This window comes from Pituophis catenifer, unplaced genomic scaffold (genome assembly GCF_029215685.1).
Source record: "Pituophis catenifer annectens isolate HBS135680 unplaced genomic scaffold, rPitCat1.0.hap2 SCAF_8, whole genome shotgun sequence".
Taxonomy (NCBI): Eukaryota; Metazoa; Chordata; class Lepidosauria; order Squamata; family Colubridae; genus Pituophis; species Pituophis catenifer.
In genome coordinates this window covers 54,895,088-54,914,939 of record NW_027256888.1, presented here as the reverse complement: position 1 = coordinate 54,914,939, position 19,852 = coordinate 54,895,088, and the positions used below count along the sequence as shown (strand labels likewise).

At 35.3% G+C, this 19,852-nt stretch overlaps 1 protein-coding gene across 4 annotated transcripts in view; it reads left to right on the top strand.

Moving 5' to 3' along the window:
* NR3C2 (nuclear receptor subfamily 3 group C member 2) overlaps window positions 1-19,852 on the top strand; it is a 169,978-nt gene that overhangs the window by 102,299 nt on the left and 47,827 nt on the right. For all 4 annotated transcript variants that reach the window (XM_070949069.1, XM_070949067.1, XM_070949068.1 and 1 more), the window contains exon 4: window positions 19,349-19,465. In XM_070949069.1, coding sequence (XP_070805170.1) covers window positions 19,349-19,465 — 117 coding nt within the window. The remainder of the gene's footprint in view (window positions 1-19,348; window positions 19,466-19,852) is intronic.

Below are 19,852 nucleotides of genomic sequence, written 5' to 3'. Positions count from 1 at the left end.
AACGTTTGGAGTTTCTGTGGTTTTTTTGTGTTAATAAAGATTGTTGTGGTTCACCTGTGGTGTCTTCGTTCAAGACTGGGGATCTGAGTGCAAAAGGGGGTGTGGTGAGAGTACAGAGTAGGATGTTAAATCAATAAAAGGTTCTCTCAGTTGCTGTCAGAAAAGAGGATTGAACCCAATGCTGGAGTGTATACGCAGCGTTCCGAAAAAGGACGTTCAGGTAAGTCAACGTCCATTTCGGTGGGTGAATGCCATTAATTCACAAGAGGTAAATAAAGAGAGTTTTTTCGTGATGAGTCTGTTTCTTGCTTCTGCTAAGGCTGGGTCAGAACACAGTATCTCTGCAGTCAGTCATAAGGGTAGGCAGACTGACAAGCTCCCATATTTTTAGCATGTGACCATGGGGAAGCTTAAATAGCCATAACTTTGGGGTACAGGTCATAAGTCTTTTCATTTGGCACCATTGTAATTTCGAATGATTGCTGAATGAATAGTTGTTAAGTAAAGATTACCCATACTTGGTCAAACTGTTTTTCTGTTCTTCCACAAGAGTGGTTTTCAAAGATGGTTTGTCTGCTTCTATAGTTTCTATAGTTTCCCAATAATATTATACACTCATTAATTATTTCAGTTAGGTAATTGCAATTCTTTCTAGAATTATATGAAACTAATTTTCTGTTAACTTCTTTTTCCTTTAGCAGGATTCTTAGCATTAGGAACCACTTAGGTTTCATCGAAAGTCACCTTAACTTGCAAATTTCCTAAATTGACAGAAATGCTATTTCCATAATACTGGACAGGGTGGGGGGAAGTACGACTGGTACAGATCAAATTCAATTATTTGGTTAAATGTACTGTTCTAAGTTAAATAATGTCTGTAGAGGCATGAGAAACATGTATTTGGCTTCGGGCCCCACTGTGTTTACAAAGGACATATTGATCATTCTACCCTTGGCAAGGGTTAATTAAACACTTCACAGCAACAGTGAAAATAATTGTTACGGTCTCTCTTGTGAAACAAGTGGAGAGTATCCACCATAAATTAAATAGTGGCTTGGAATTATGTACTCCCTCTTGATTTTTCTGCTTCTTTTAGGAACTTGTTCTTTAATTTTCTTTAAGACATTATATTGCATATAACAATCACTCAATATCAATCCTAATTACATTTTAGTTCAGTATACACATACAAGTTAAAATTCATTAAAACTCCACCTTAAAATTCCAAATCTGTCCATTTTAATTACTAAAAGGATGTCTTGTGATGCTCCAGTGTTTGCAGCTAAGCCCCATTTTCTAATATACAGGAAGTTTAGTTACAATGGATATATAGTTACAGGAATAAGTGGTTAACATAAATTTTGCTTGAAGATAATACATTTATTTTATGTTCTAGTTTTTACCTGATTACGTTTTTTTTAAAGTTATGTAGCCACCCATATATCCCACATAATGCCATATAAATATCACATAACCATAGGTGATTAATAGTCAAATATAAAAATAATATAATGCACAAAATTTAAAAATTTAAAATATTTATAAAATGCTGGCCTAAAACTGAGAGAAAAATTAGGTCTTAATGACTTTCCAAAAATCCAGGGAGAGATTCCTATTCTTATGGAATAGCCACTATAGAAAAGCATTGGTTTCTAGGTCCCACCAGATGACATTATTTTGTATACAGGACCTGGAGGATACCTACCTATCTCATTTAATGGGACAAGTATATTGTATGTCCATAGAATCATGTGATCCCACAAATAATCTGGCCCTGTATTATACAAGGCTTTAGAAGTGATAATCATTGCTTTGAATTACACCTAAAAAAAAGGAAGTTAATGCAACTCATAGTAACCACGTCCCCTCTAGAATTGCATATGCTGCTGGATTTTGGACCAGTTGAAGTTTCTGCATGGTCTTCAAGGGCAAACTCACATATAGTACCGTGTTTCCCAGAAAATAAGACCTGGTTTTATTTTCTTTTGGGCCTCAAAATAAGCACCAGGCCTCTTTTTGGGGGGATGTTTTACCTGCTTACCTTAGGACTACCACAGCCAGGCCTCCCATGCCCTGTCATCTATTGTGCCGCTGCCTGACTTCTTTTGTGGCCGCTTGTGGCCAGTTGCCGCATGGTGCATTGTGCCAGTGCCGCCGCTCACAGCATGACGCTGTGTGCCTCATCGTGCAGGTGCCACTGCTTGTGGCAGGAGGCCAGATGGCTCGTCGCACTGTTGCTATATTTTACGAAGTTTACAAACAGAAAATACTATATTAGTATTTTCTGTTTGTTTGTACATATGTGGGTTCCTTTGCAATTTGAAAATACTATAGTATGCATAATAGAAGAATACATTGTATTTAATATTAACATAATATATGCAGTGTTACATGTTTGCATGTTTATTTGCTGATGGGTTTCTCTGATTATTTATCTATCTGATCTTATTAGTCCCCCACACTAACAAACACATGTCTCATATCGAATCTGGAAGATCCTATGACTTTCGTACTGCAGCCTTTGGGTATTCATGAAAGGAATGTAGGTACAGATGTTAATAATTCTTTTTTCTCAAGTGGTACCTCTAAGAGCGTGCTTGTTTTCTTGCAGATGTTTCATTACCCAAACTGGGTAACATCATTAGTGCTAGTAAGGAGTGCAGTTTGCTGTCAGTTTATATTCTAGTGGCTTGCCTGTTAGTGTTACTGGGAGTGGTCTTAGAGATTCTTCGGTTGGGCTGTTTGCTTTTGGCTTCTTTGAGTTTCTTGATTGGGGTATTGTTTACTTGGTTGCTGGTCTGATGTTAACCTCGGAGTTAATCTATGCTGAACTGGATGCTGATAGCTGATGGAGAGGTACTTGGGTCTTTTTGTTCCTTTTTGGGCTGGGTGATAGTCTCTTTTGCATAGTCTATAAAAGTTGTTAATGTCTATGTGTCTGTTGATAGCTGATTTGTCAAGAGTGCCAGGCTTCTAGAAATTCCCTGGCGGTTTTGGATTTGAAAGTTCTATTCTTAAAATAATGTCAGTCCAAACTGTAGAAGTTTATAATCATTATTTACACATTAAAAATGTTAAATTCTTTGCATTTCTGGAAGCTATCTGCACCTGCACTTCAAGTAGTGAATTTAGTGTATTTACAGACAAGTATTTAAAGTAATGTAATTATTGGTGAACAATAACTTGCTTCTATATGTGTATGAGCAATGTGTTATTACTACACTTTCCCTATTTCCTATCTTTTTCCCTAGCAATTATATATAATTTGATTTTTTTCTTGAACGAAGTACATAAATTATGCCTTTATAGGTTTTTAATTTTTTTAAATGTTGAATTGACTATATTCATATTTTAAAACATTACACTACTTTTATTGTTTTCCTGCTTATTTATATTCTGATCACCCAAATAAAATATTTTCCCATATTTCATTATAGTTTGTTTTCTAAGTGGGAAACAGTATTTCTTAGCTTTAAATTTTGGGCTAACCTGATCTAGACAACGTTTAATGTAACTTAACAGAATGCATTTTACTTAATGTTGTAATGCAGCCATTTTTTATTAGCTGTCCTATTTCTAATGAGATCTAATATTACTTGCCCTGGAAGTATTTTTAGTAACAAATTTATTTTTAACTTTACAGTGAACCACACCCAGCTTTATATAATGGTCAAAATAATATAATAGAACAAGTTCAAACACAAGGTCCAATATTGCAGTATGTATTGAGATTCATTTACGTGCAAGATATTATAGTTACATATCCCCTTCACCTATAATTCTCTACTGGTGTTTCTTTCAAAGAAAGAATTTCTTTCTGTAATTGGAGGCAACAGTATAGATTCACAATTATCAGACAATAAGATTATTTAGTTAGTTATTATATCTCACTTATCTATTTTAGTGAATACACAAGGGACTAGTCTTTTAAAAAAAACCAAAGCCATATAAAAATACAAAAACACAGATTTAATTAACAATGACTCTGGTATTAACTTCATTTAACAATTAAAAGACTGGCTAAAGAAATGTGTCTACCGATATCTACTTGTTTAAACACTGAGAGAGTGGGTGCCATATGTAGCACTTGATGGGGTTTAGGTTGCCTGGATGCAATGCAGAAGGATTCCCAATTTTGTGCATAAGAAAGATGGACCTTTGATAGCTGGACATCCTCAAAAACCATCTCAGAGATGGTTATTCTGAAGGGCTTGAAATCACTAAATACATTAATTATTAATAAATATTTATTTTGACATGAAAAATAATACTTAAGCCATATTCCTTTTATAACTGTTTAAAAATGTTTTCCTGTCTTAATTAAACTAGTAACAAAAATGAAATTTGTCATCCAGCATGTTTAAAAGGTACCATGTTTGAGAAGTGTTTGTTAGCATCTGCTTTCACAGAAATATGGAAAGTAGCAAAAAATATGAAATACAGAAAATTTAATACTGTATCGTTTTAAGGCAGTGAATAACTGATACCTCCGAGAGTGATAAAGATACTATTTTTTTTGTTAATTTCTTTCTACTTAATGAGAATGATTCAATTTAGTTGGCTAAATAATAGTCATGTTATTTGTAGAATGGGTTTCTTTCTAAAATTGATAAAACAAGAGAAAGTATAGGTAATGGCTGGGATTTTAAAAACTTCAATAAGATATAATATAGATAGATAAAGGTGGATGAAATAAAGTTATAATCCTTCAGGAAACTTGCAAAGAGGGGCTAGAAAATTACTAGGCAGGATTGAAAACCCATGGACTGGATTAAAATGTTTTAGAAGGAAACTGTCTTGTTCCCTCAGATGATAGGAAAATGATACCCTTATGACACCAAAAAAGTGGTATGTACACTAACTGTCAACTCTGAAGCGAACCTGGCTGAAACCATCCTTTGCTTCCTCATAATTGCCATGAACCCTGAGAGGGAGAAGGGAAGTAGATAGACCGGCTAACTGTTAAAGCAAAAAGTTTTCCTGTGAGAACCAAGGTCATCTTAACAAATGGCTGTTAAAGGAGGAGAGGAGTGACCAAGCAGCCTGCCAGCTATAGTCATTGGACAATGTGACCGATGACATCTGGGAGACGGAACTTTTGCTCTTTTAATTAGGTGAAAACTGCGGGAACTTTTAGAGTTGGTTTTCACTGGCTGTGTTGATACGTTGTATCCAATAAACATGTTCTCTGAGGAATCTATCTCCCTCGGAGTTCTGCTTTTGATGGGTGCATTACTCAGAATGCTTGACACCAAGAATATATACCATAAGTTTCTTTTTCCTTGATTTAAATTAGTGGTTTAACTGAACATTCCTATATGCAGTTGATTGCATGTTTGATTGAATTGTTGGACAATTATTATATTATCCTCAATTTATAGTATTTAGGTGAAGACTTGAAATTTGGGTCCCTTTTTCATATTCAATAATTTGGATAATAAGTCATATGATTACTAATAGTGTAATATAAACTTATCTAGCGAGATTCTCAATCATCCAGGTTATGGTTGTTCCAAAGATGCTTTTTCAAGGGGCAACTGGACTTTCTGGTTTTTCTTTGAAGACGAGAAGCTTCTTCAGCTCTGGTTTTCTTTGAAGACGTTTCACTTCTCATCCAAGAAGTTATCATATAAACTGTTTGTAATATAAACTGCTTGATATTTGCATTATATGCTCTGCAGATAAAATATTCTACCCTTTTCCTACCTTCTTGTTCAAACTGATAAAGGAGAATTCATTCTGAAATGTATTTCAAAAGAGAATTTTGATGAAATTCTTATGAATCAAACATGATCTTGTACTGATTTAGTGCAAAGTAGACAAGAATTCTGTATATCTTGTCTTTCGCTGTATGGTCATCTCAGCAGTACAATTCTTTCTTATTTCTTAGGTTTTAATTTCTTCTTAGGTTTTAATTACTTCTTAGGCAAGGGTGGGTTTTAAAATTTTTTGCTACCAGTTCTGTGGACGTGGCTTATTTTGTGGGCATGGCTTGATGTGTGTGTGTGTGGGGTAATGTGACTGGGTGGGCGTGGCCAACTTTTTTTTTTTTTTTTTACTTTTAAAAGCATTTTTTCTACAACCTTAAACGGTTGCAGAAAAAAATGCTTTTAGAAGCCTCTGACGATCAGGCAACTCAGCTGGGATTGCCAGAGGCTTTTAAAGGCATTTTTTTTCCTACAACCTCTTTGGCCGAAGAGGTTGTAGAAAAAATGCTTTTAAAAGCCTCTGACGATCCCAGCTGAGCCGTGCGATCATCAGAGGCTTTTTTTTTTTACTTTTAAAAGCATTTTTTCGGCCGAAGAGGTTGTAGAAAAAGTTAAGTTTTAAAAGTTTTTTAAAAGTTTTAAAAGTTTTTTTAAAAAGCCTCTGATGAGGTGGGTGGGGTAAGCAAGCAGCGACTGGGCCAGGGACCGCTTTGGGGGTGTGGCCAGCCAATGTTATTACCGGTTCTCCGAACTACTACAAATTTTTACTACCGGTTCTTGCGGGAGCAACCCATCACTGTTCTTAGGTTTTTTAATTATCAGACAGAGTGAAACAAGGATGCATCTTGCTTCTCTCATTTTAACTTTATATTCATTATTAGTAGAAGTTGACAAGTTGTATCCTAGTGCTGACCAACAAATTTCTTTTATTTTATAAAGTGTTAATGTCTCGATGATACAAATGTAAAAAATATCTCAATGATACCAGTGAGTCTTAAGAGTCTTGCCTGCTGTTACAAAGAGGAAAAATTGGTTGACAACTACAATTAAACTAAAATCTTCTTCAGTTATCAGTCATCAGTAGTTTTAGTACCAATCAAGTACCAGTTTTTAAATATCTCAGTGTTTCTCTACAAGGCTCAGCAATCTGGCAAGCAAACAAGGGCCATTACCACCTGGGTCCACAAACTCTGAAATGCTATTCTCTGAGATGGCAATAATTATGTCCCAGATGCAACAGAAATATTTAGAACTAAGGTCATGAGCCATCTGTTATACAGGGCGCAAATTTGCTATTAGTATGACGTGTGTTCTGTTGAAGCTGTCCAATCCAAGTTTCCATGTACTCTGTTGCAAATAGCTCAATAGGTATCTAGATCTCCAATAAGACTGGAATCTGGTTTCATCTCATGCATATTCCTTCATCACCTGAAATTTATTCGTATTAGTGTCTCCCCATGTTACTTGACTTTGCACGATAAGTTTGTGTTATCAGGAAAGTCAGAGTTGATCTACATTTTAAAAATTTTGGCTTATCAACTCTATTTAACTGCTTGGTTGGAGTTAAAGCAATGAACTTTTATGGCTTCAGATATTTAATATAACTTAAATACAAATGCTGTTTGCATTTCAAATTCAAATATGAATTCAATTTTTTTTACTACTGGTTCTGTGGGCATGGCTTGGTGGGTGTGGCATGGCTTGGCGGACATGGCTTGATGGGCATGGCAGGGGAAGGATACTGCAAAATCTCCAGTCCCAGCCCACTCCAGGGGAAAGATACTGCAAAATCCCCATTCCCTCCCCACTCCTGGGGGAAGGATATTGCAAAATTTCCACTCCACTCTGGGGCCAGCCAGAGGTGGTATTTTCCGGTTCTCCGAACTACTCAAAATTTCTCCAGAATCTGTCAGAACCTGCTGGATTTCACCCCTGCCTCACTCCTAGAAGAAAGATTCAATAATATACCTATAAAGAGGAAAATTGCCCCTGTTCACAGAGGAAAGTATAATCAATTTCTCACTACAATTTGCACTGCTCTTTTTATAAAGCTTGCCAAACTGACCTAATAATGCCTGTAACAAGCCCTAGTTATGATACCTCGGAGAAAGAGAATGCCTTCCTTTCAGCTAACAGGTCACATTTAGAACAGAATAACAGAGTTGGAAGGGACTTTGGAGGTCATCTAGTTCAACCTCATGCTGAGGCAGGAAACCCTATATACCATTTCAGATGGTATATAGATATTTAGATATCAAATAGTAAGGATATAAGAAAGATATAAGAAGGATTATTAAATTCCGTTCAATAATTGTTGCTGTTTATGATTATCAATATCTTTCATAATTTCTTCTTTCAGAATTATATTTTCAATTATACGTACATGTATACATTTTGATTAATTGTAATCATTTTGTTTTGTTTTATGTTATTTTTTTTAATTTGATTTATATGCCGCCCTTCTCCGGAGACTCAGGGCGGCTTACAATGTGCTCAGCAATAGCCTTCATCCTTTTGTATATTTATACAAAGTCAGTTTATTGCCCCCACAACTGGGTCCTCAATTTACCTACCTTAGAAAGGATGGAAGGCTGAGTCAACCTTGAGCCTGGCGAGATTCGAACCTGCAGTAATTGCAGGCAGCTGGTCTTAATTTGACCATAAATCAGTAAAATAAATAAATGACCGATGAACTTATTGGCAGAACTCATATAATGATAAACGTGGGAAATTAGGGAAGCTTCAGAGTGATTTCATTCATTCATTCATTCATTCCAGTTCTACTCCACCTATTTCACTTAAATGATCTGAATTGTTTATTATACAACAAACATCTCATAATATAAAATATAAACAATGGAATTAAACAGGAAAAAAGAATTAAAAACCCTAAAATAAAGATATTCCTAGTTAAAAAGATGGAGAAAACATTCTCATGACATGAGTTACTTCCAAGGTCACATAGCACTGTCTGATGTCCATATCAATTGTCAGAGTCAGGTCTTCGCTCTCTAGCTGAAGGTCAAAAGAGTGGGGCCTACCTTGCCTTTGAGAGTGAAATCTTCCAAAAGTCAAGGACAATGGCACAGAAGACTTTCTTCCTGGGTCCTGACAATCAAAATTCTTTAAATGACAGAATCTGCAACATACCTTCCCTGTCCAATGAGGTGGAATGGGACAATGTAATTGGAATGAGGCAGTTCCTTAGGTAAGTTTCATGTTTCCGGTCTCATGACATGATTGAAAGATAAGTAACAGAAAATAACATTGCTACTTCCAACAAGAAATATAATCAAGAGAAATGTGCCTTTGAATCTTCATTTTTTATTTAAATACTTGTACAGTTTCCCCAGAAATACTTCTTCCACTTAATATCTATCTATTTGTCTGTCTGTCTATTTAATTTATAAGCTGCCCATCTCACTGTTGAGAGTCTTTGTGCCACTTACAATATAATAAAACGGCAATATAAATTAAAACTTTAAAACATTGAACAATAAGTGAGTGAAAAAGGAACCAATACACAAACAGGATGAAGGTGGGATCTGCTTCTAAGAATACTAACTACCCCCAGAGTGAGATGACCACATCAGGACCCCAGGCCAAATTTGTTTTATAATAAAATAAAAATCAAAAGAAGAAAATCAAAAAGTGCAAAAAAATAAATAAAAACAAAAAATGGAAGTTGAGAAATATATAAATGATTTCTGACCATTTCAACACATAATTACAATTTCCTTTACAGCTTAAATATTTTGGAAATCCACCCCGTCCTTTAATCGGTACTTTTCTTAATCTTCAAATCCTCAATTCATGCTTTTATTTTTTCAGCAAAAAAATCCTTGTAATATTTACAGTCTTTCAAAAAATTCAGAAATGCATTTTTTTTTCTCTTTCTACTTGATGCTGGCACAGAGTGGGTTACTCTGTCCTGGTTCTTTCTCCAGAAGAGATGAAAGTGGACGCCCTCAGAAGTAAATCTTCTGGGTGGCTCCCATCATAGTGGAACAGTTCTGTCTGATAGAGACCACTGAGAAATATATTGTAAACTTCAAACGGAACCTGGCAGAGCCATCTTTTTGTTTCTCAGTTGCCACACAGTATGGGGGTGGGGGTGGTGAAGAGGCTGGAATGCAGTGCCAGACACAACACTGTGGGAACCAAGGTCATCTCCACAGGTGTCAGATGAAGAAGGAGGGGAGTGCCTAAGAAGCCCGCCAATTAACTTAATTGGACAATGTCACCACTTGGGAAGGGGATCATTTACTATTTTAATTATACTGAAACCACAGGGAATATTTAGAGTTTTATAACTGATCGTGGCAATATGATGTATCCAATAAAGACTTTCGAGGAAGATTTGGGTCTTATTTCTGATTTGCTTGGATTCGTTAGTCGGAACCTTGACATATATATTTCCAAGAAGGAAACTATCTTCAATCACTCTGGGCATATCACCAACAATAAAAATAAAATTGAATGGACCACATAAAACTTCAGATTCAATTCCCAAGGTTAAAAAAAACCTCACAGAAAATAAAAAATCAGGCAGTTCAATAAGCACTTGAACCCAAAATATCAACAAAATAAAAACGTACTTACCATTTTCCTAAAATGGATAGTATGAAGCCGTGATGAAATCCAATTTTTTTTACTACTGGTTCTTTGGGTGTGGCTTGGTGGGCATGGCAGGGAAAGGATACTGCAAAATCCCCATTCCCTCCTCACTCCTGTGGGAAGGATTTTGCAAAATCTCCATTCCTACCCCACTCTGGGGCCAGCCAAAGGTGGTATATGCCGGTTCTCTGAACTTCTCAAAATTTCTGCTACCGGTTCTCCGAACTGCTGAAAATTTCCTCTACTGGTTCCCCGGAACCTGTCAGAACCTGCTGGATTTCACCCCTGATATGAAGGCCATCCAGGCTTCTGTGGGCAAGCTACCTATAATGATGGGAAGCCATCCAGAAGATTTGCCTCTGAGGACTTCCACTTTCATCTCTTGAGGTGAAAGAATCAGGAGCCAAACAGTGGAAAGCTTATGCCATTGTCCCCACATCTTTCACAGAATTTTACTGAAAGACTTTACAGCTTGCAGCTATGCCATCTTTTTCCCTCTGGGGGAAAAAAAACTATTAAGGAGGAATGATGATAAAGCTGCAGGAATTTATTTTTGTTTGCAAAATTATACTTTGTCAATCTAGGACCATCCAGTGATAAGGACTGCCTATTCAAGCATTCATGTTTAAACAGGAAGGAAAGTATTGGTGCTTTGTAGGAATAAATGAGTTATGTTGCAATGGACTGATAAACTGGAGATAAATTGACAGGTTTTTGAATGAATCTAATGTGAATGAAATAGAAGCAAAGGATTCTAAGATTCGGTTGACCGGTATTGCTTGCTTAGGCTGCCTGTTATATTTTGTAGCTACCAGTGTGTGGAAAGAATGCTGGTGTTTGGAAAGCTGCTAAATGAATAGAGAAAAGCATAAATTTTGGAAAAATAAAAATGAGTTCTATTATTTAAATATAGTAACTTTATTTTCTTTTATATTTAAAACAACACTTTTTCTTAAGTAATTTTTTTTGTTCTTGCCCCAGTTGTGGCCTTCACTTACATCCAGTATGCTAGTATAAAATGTTGAAAGCTCAAGAATTCTTTTTTCCCCAGCACCATTCGCAGATACATTTCATCCAATTTTCATACTTAAACCCAAGAGAAATGCCTTATTACTTACTAGTTTGCAATTACTTACTAGTTTACAGTCAGACTGTTCAGGCTTAAACAGAATTGGAAACGTTAATTATCATAAGTTCTAGTTTTCTCTAACAATAAGTAACCAGTTAGGGTGAAAAACTGAATATAGATGCAATATTTTATAATATGGCTGGGATTTGAACATGCTGTTGAATTTGCATTGCAAAATGTTTTTAGGGGCTGCACTAATTTATTTCCCAGATTGTTCTAACCAGTTTGAGAGCAGTAAATCAAGGTTATATAATTGACATGTGATGTAGCCTAAAATAGTGAATGCAAACATAGGCTGCTGTTGCTGGGCAGTTGGCAACTGCTAAAAGAGGGAAGAGAAAATAAAACTCTTTAGTATATAAAATAGACTTTTTAAAGATTAAAATGCAATGTCAACAGAACGTGTTCCCATTCTAGAGATGTGCAGTGTGGAAAACTTTTATAGTTGTTCAGTAATACAGTAACCTTTTTAATAGTTTTATTAAAGGTATTTTCAATAACAGTAAGAAATTATTTCAACACTGTTTCAAGAGCTAGGACTTTGAATTTCACATACATGTATGTACGTTTTGCTCTTACTTCAAAACACAGAGCTTCTGAACCACAGCTCAAATAACCTTTCCAGCCATCTATTCCTTAGCTGTCTACTTTAGTAATTAGAGAGCTTGCAAGTGTGTGGCAGTATAATAGCACTGATTTGAACGGAGGTGATGCCCTGAAAGCTGCCAGCAAAATTTATTTCATAAGCAAAAAAAAAAAAAAAAGTAGGACCAGAATTAGCTGAGTATGTATAACAACAGTTAGAATTGTTTAAGTTAGCTTAGTTAAACTGCCAGGGATGATGCCCCACCGAAAATTGTACGGGTCAAGTATGCTTCCAAGATTTAAAGGCTTCTGCTTCTACTCCCCTAGCTGGCTTCTTATAATTGATTTTCCACAGCATATTTTTATTTCATTCCACTGGGTAAATAATTCAAAAAGCCATTTCAAATGTGAAATGAGACCCATTGTAAGTTATGTGAAGTTAATATAGCCAAGAAGCTGTTACTAATGTTTATTTATAAGCATGAAACAAGCTTATGGATGCGAAGATAGAGCCTGGCTTTGGTTCTACAGAATTCTTCTATCGCTTAGCAAAAATAAACAAACAAAAAATCTGGGAGGTAATTTTCCTGCAGAGAAGGAAAAAAAAATCACATATGTGCATGTGCATGTCTCAGCCAAATAGCATCAGAAAAAGAAAAGAAAACTGGGTACCCAATGATTTAATACATATAATAGGTAAAAACATTAGGACTGAAAAAATTAGGCATACTCTGATTATTTTATGTGGTTAGTGATATGTTGAGTCGGCTAAATAGTTAAGTTTATATTAATTTCATGTTATTTGTGGGCATTTACATTACTGGCATAATGATATTATTCCCAAATAATGCTTGTTGCGTGAATGTGTTACGTAATTTGGAACGATGCAAAGTGCTGGAAACAATGTACTTTGATATTTAACAGATATTCCTTTTTTTGTGTGTCTTCACTCCAATCACCAATTGGTCCATTAAATTGAGATTTCAATGTAGTGCAATATCTGATTTATCAACTACTTCATAGCAGACATTGCAGTCGTAATGGCTATTTGAATATTTCCTGCACTTCATCACTAAATGAATAGAAAAGACAATAGAACAAAACCTGTATAATTTGTCCATTTATTGCATTGAACATAAAAATGATAGTCTCCCCCTTTTTTTTGGTACCAATAGTACAGGTCCTATTATATTTGAAGCTGTATCTTTCGATATTCTGGTCTGTGTCTTTAAAGTTTATCACAAATTTGGTGAATTGCATACCAGGAACTTTGGTGTTGTTCATACTATTTTGGATTCTTCAACATCCCCCACCCCCAATGTAGAATTTACAATCATAATGTCCTTTATTTATCCTCAATCAATATGTGATCCTATAATAAAGCATCCCCTGCTTTTGAATTTTTCATATTATCTCCATGATGTCCTTCAATTGAAAGAGAAAGAGCGGGCAACTGTGTTGGATTTAGTTTAGTGACTGCAATTTTTTATTTTTTTTCTTCTGTAGTTAAATATTCATTATTTCTAACCTTATAAGTTTAATTTAATTGTAATAATTTTTCAATATTGGCAGTGGGGTATACGTCAATTAATCCTATATTGCTGTCAAAAATCATAACTTGATACACATTAAAAATATGTGTTAAAATATTCTTAGAATATTCTCCAATCAACAAAATGTAAATTTGCCCTATAGAACTGAAGCCTCTTAAAGATCTTGTCAGCAGATATATCCATGTGACATTTTAAAAGAAGACTTCATTTGGCACATACTGATTTATATAGTTTTAAAAGATGGAAACTTTGTAAAACTTAGAATAAAATGTCCTTTCAATAAACATTTGACAAAGGCTTCATCTAAGTGTATTTAGCCCACAGATGCCTTGTTCAGTTTAAGGCTCATTATATTTTTATGCTATAAATATAATGTGAATATGTATTGTATATGTTTTCCATATCGCTATTTCGTCTTGACCGTGAACTAACAAGAATTAGAACCAACACCAACATCCTAATTAAAGTTAAATATGGGACAATGCTACTTAGTAAAAAAGAACAAGATAAACATTAGGTTGAACATTATAGTAACATATTGAACCAATCTAGCCCATCAACTATATATGATTTTGCCAATATTGCACAACCAGAGGAACCTGATGTCAGTATGGAACCAATTACAATTACTGAAGTTCAGGACACAATAGAGTTGTTTAAAAATGGCAAACCACCTCGTTTAGATCAGATATCTGCAGAGTTCTTAAAATATGGTGGAGATCGTTTGGTGCAAGAGCTCACTGTGGGTGACAGGAATGCACCTCTGAAGATTGGAGCAGGGAGTAATCATTAAAGTACCAAAGAAATGGAACATCAGTGATTGTAACAATTGAAGAGGTATAATGTTGCTATCAGTCACTGGAAAAATTCTGTGCCTTGTATCGCTCAATAAATTGCAGTGTCAAGTGGGAAACACACCAGCATGAAGAACAAGCAGGATTCAGAAAAAATGCTCTTGTAACAACCAGAACCAGACCTTAAGAAATATCATCGAACAGAGTATTGAATTCCAGAAGTTAGTGGTAATCAATTTTATTTACTTTAAAAAGGCACTTGACTCAATTCATTGAGAATCACTATGGAATATTGTAAAATCCTATGGTATTCCTCAATGTTTTTATCAACATCTTGAAGAGTCTGTATTATAATTCCAGCTGTTATATATGAATGGAATCTAGAGACACAACCTTCTTTAATGCCAATACATGAGTAAGATAGAAATGTATACTATCGCCATTCTTGTTTCTCCTGTCCATGGGCTTTGTTATGCATAGAGCGATAGCAAAGCTTTGGCATCCCATGGATAACAGTTCATTTAACAGATTTAGATTTTCCAGATGATGTTGCATTGCTTGGTGAAGCAAAAGGTGCTTGCAAGAAATGACCACCAGTTTAGATAATGATACCAGCAAGATTGGCTTACATATACATTTGAGAAAATCAAGACCATTTATGCAAGTAGGAAGTGCTCAGGGCAATATAACAGTCCTATAACAGTCCGTGGCCTAGCTATAGAACAAATCCAACAATTTATTTATTTTGATAGCATTATGTCTATCAATGGAGATACAGATATGGACATTAACTATTGAATTGGAATGCAGTGGTCATGTTTCAGTGCACCTGCCCAATTTGGCAGCCATAAGTATTACTACAAAGATAAAACTGTTCAAGAGTTTGTCATACCATATATTTGTCATGCAATATATGCTTGTGAAACATGGAAGTGTACAATCAAGATGATTAAATGTTTTCAAACAATGCTGCTTGAGAAGAATCCTCAGTGCCTCTTACAGTGACCACATCACTAATGAAGAGGTACTACAAAGATCAGATTTGGAACACCTATCAAGTATGATGAATGAACATTGAATGCAGTTTGTTTACCATGTCTTACCATGCCTAAAGACCAGCATCCAAAAATTGCACTATGTTTGGATATCTCCTGGAGGAAAGAGAAAACAAGGCTGGCCTTGGAAAACTTGATGCCAAACATTTAAGGAAGCTCTTAAGATTATTAATGTCTCTTGAGACACTGAAGATGCTGAGAATGATTGAAAAATTAAATGTTATAGAACATCAGATTTGGAAATCCATAGGTTTTCACAGAATAGTTTAAATCATTCTTGGGAAACTGCAAAATATTTCAACATTCTTAATTTTCCAGACCGAAGAAAGTGTTTCAAGGGTTAAATGCAAAATCCTTCAATTTGCTCTTTTGCAGATAATATCCTAATATCTCATTAGCGGAGCATACCTGCCTGTGAAATCTGTGAAGAGATAGAAATAGTTCATCGCTTACATATTGTAATTCTATAGGGATGTTCAGAAAATATACCTTATTCTTTCAGTGTCAGTACACAGCAAGAATATATAATTATATAATAATTTGTATAATTTATAATAATAATTATATGTTCCAGGGGTTGAAATCTAAAATTTGTTACTACTGGTTCTGTGGGCGTGGCTTGGTGGTAGTGATGGTAATGTGACTGGGTAGGCGTGGTCAATTTTTTTTTTACATTTAAAATTATTTTTTCTACAACCTCTTTGGCGAAGAGGTTGTAAAAAAATGCTTTCAAAAGGCTCTGACGATCCCAGCTGAGTTGCCTGATCGACAGAGGTTTTTTTTCTTTTAAATGCCTCTGATGATCAGGCAACTCAGCTTGGATCGTCAGAGGCTTTTAAAAGAAAAAAAGCATCTGACGATCAGGCAAATCAGCTTGGATTGTCAGAGGCATTTAAAAGAAAAAAAAGGGTTTTTTTCTTTTAAATGCTTCTGATGATCCAAGCTGAGTTGCCTGATCAGCAGAGGCTTTTTTTCTTTTAAAAGCCTTTGACGACCCCAGCTGAGCCGTGCGATCATCAGAGGCTTATTTTTTTTACTTTTAAAAGCATTTTTTCGGCCGAAGAGGTTGTAGAAAAAAATGCTTTTAAAAGTAAAAAAAAAAAAAAGCCTCTGATGATTGTGCGGCTCAACTGGGCATGTGGGGGTGGGGGTGGGCAGGGATTTTTGCTACCGGTTCTCTGAACCACCCGCCTCCATCACTACCAGATTGGGCGATCTGGTCCGAACCGGGAGCATTTCACCCCTGATATGTTCTCTAAAATGTACATTTATTTATCACTTGTACAGAAGTTCAACTTTGACTTCCAGCAATGAAGAGGCAACAGCTAATAACTAATGTTGTTCAGACAACTAAGCCTATTATTTATATTTTTATGTAATTTCCTGATTGTTGATTAAAATAAGATTGACTAATCAGATTTAGGACTACTAAAGCTTCCTATCTGAAAAACATCCTTATGAAAACGTACGTATGATCATTGTGTAATTTGCAATTTCTCCACTGTGTATCAGATTTTTTAAAGAAAGGGTTATTATGCTTATGCCCAGATATACTATAAAAATATTTTAAAATGTTATTTTATATTTCAAAATCTTATTAGAGCCTTTCATCTTTGTATGTAAAATAGCTCTATGTATTATGAGGAGTGCTATAGTTTACTTCCTTATTAATTATTTAGTCTGTATAACTTTAAGTTCTAGTGTTATGGAAGAAGTCAGTTTCTGTACTTTCTTATTATACCCATAATTTGAACAGTACATGTACATACAAAAGGGTATGGCTTTGGATGCTCATTTGTGATTGTCATCTTAACTTTTTTTAATCCCCAATGCATATGTTGCTGGGGGGGAAATAGGGAAGCAAATATAAAATACTTGTAGCTTCCATCTGCAAGTGTACTAGGCAAACAGCAGGTACTGGAGCATTCCTTTCAATGCACATTCCGCAGTGAAAGCTCACTTTCCTGTAGTCTCTTCCTTTTCAGTTAATATAAATACAAACATCCATTTCCTTCTTGCTAATTATTCCAGCTCTGGGGTGAGCATTCTTAAGGGAAGTAGGGGAAAGGACATGTCCTTTTATCCAGTTTCTTTATGAGTCAAATTCCAGAAATCTTCCCCGGTGTTTGGGTTCAGTAGCTGTTTGGGATCATATCTTTTTGATGCTTTTAAAAAAAAGCTGAACTAAAATAGTCAGAATCACAAGATTTTCCCTTAGTGACCACTTTGCCTAATCACTAAGTTGCAGAAACCAATTGCATACAATCAGTGGTGGGTTTCAAAATTTTTTACTACCGTTCTGTGGGCATGGCTTGGTGGGCGTGGCATGGCTTGGTGGGCGTGCCAGGGGAAGGATACTGTAAAATCTCCATTCCCTCCCAAATCCAGGGGAAGGTTACTGCAAAATCCCCATTTCCTCCCCATCAGCTGGGACTTGGGAGGCAGAGAATAGATGGGGGCTGGGCCAGTCAGAATTTTTACTACCGGTTCTCTGAACTACTCAAAATTTCTGCTACCGATTCTCCAGAACTGGTCAAAACCTGCTGAAACCCACCTCTGTATACAATGTGTTCTAAGTGACTAATGGTGAGCAGGTGAGTGTGTGTGTGTGTGTGAGAGAGAGAGAGACAGAGAGACACACAGAGAGAGAGAGAGTTACTTTTTCATCCCCATCGGTCACTGTTCGAAGCTGTGACTAAAAACATCGACAAATTGATAAATTGAGTCTGAGCATTTGTTCCTGTAGTGAGAACTCTGGATTGATTTGTTCAGTTATCCACTAATTTATTTGCATGGTTATACAATGGTATTCTCAGGATTCTTCTCCAACCCCAGTGTCCCAAAGCATCATACATTTTCTATCCTCCTTCAAGTTCTACAGAGCATCACAGAGAATTCCACTTCTTCATTTTATCTTTTCCTAGGCCTTCATGGCTGCTCAACCAAGATCTAGTTTGTAATGTAATTCTTGATTGCCTTTTTATTTACTGATGATAGTTGAGCCTAAAAGGCGAAAGCTATGTACAATTTCATTATCAATTCTAAGACTGGTGGTTCTTTCCATTGTCTTGCAAGTTATTTTTTCTCAATGGTTCAGTTCCTATTCAGCCTATAAGTTGTATAAATAATGAAAGCACATACAGACCTGGATCAGTCCTTTGCCAATTTGGAGCCCATCTGGTTTGCCATGTACTTTCCATAGTGTGACATCATGACCTGCATATATGTTTGTATAGGGACAATGAGATGCTCTTGGATTTCCATTTTAACAATCACATTCTACAACTTGACATGGTTGACACAGTTGAAGGCCTTTCTATACAATTGTGGATATGCTTATTTCATGCATGTTTAAGCTTTACTTGGTTTTTGACAGGATTTGATGTATAATTCGCTTTGGCATACAAAGCCTTTTTATACCTCTTCAGCTATCTTTATTTGTGATAGTATCATGTGGCAATCTGAATGAACTTGAGTTCATTGAAGTTTGTATCATAATATATTCTTGGACTTTATAAAATTCCATCTGAAATATATTATGCATGATATATTCACCCTTTAGTATCACTGATTTTAAATATGTGGATGTGGGTGTGATTAGTTTATTAATTTAATTATTTATTGAACACAACATTGAATATTGTGTTTTCAAAATTGTTATGAGCAGTTATTTTAAAATGTTCTAGAAGATTTAAAAATAATAAAAGTTATAAAAGTTGGAAGAGGAATTCTTTCATGTTTAGAGCTGTAAGTCTGTATTGTGAACAGTTTATTTATTGTATATTGTTAAATATTTTATAATTTAATTTATTTAATAAATAAATTGAATTTATTTAATAATTTATATTTTATATAATTTATTTAATAAATAAAGAATTTATTATATTCTGTGTTTTATTTATTGCAGGGCAGCACAATTATTTATGTGCGGGACGAAACGACTGTATAATTGACAAAATTCGAAGAAAAAACTGTCCAGCTTGCAGATTACAGAAGTGTCTTCAAGCTGGAATGAATTTAGGAGGTAAGTAAACTATGATTATTAGTACTTTCTATTATTTTTCATTTTATTTCGCAAATATATGTTATACCTGATTCTTTTTAAACTAGTATTAGATAGATGAACTTGGAAGCTCTGTCCTGAATTCCTTTACTGGGAAAGAGACATTCTATAAAACATCATAAACGGGGGTGAAATGCTCCCGGTTCAGACTGGATCGCCCAATCCAGTAGCAATGGAGGCGGGTCATTCAGAGAACTGGTAGCAAAAATCCCTGCTATCCCCCCATTCCCATCTGAGCTACACAATCATCAGAGGCTTTTTTTTTACTTTTAAGAGCATTTTTTCTACAGCCTCTTCAGCCGAAAAAATGCTTTTAAAAGTAAAAAAAAAGCCTCTGATGATCAAAAA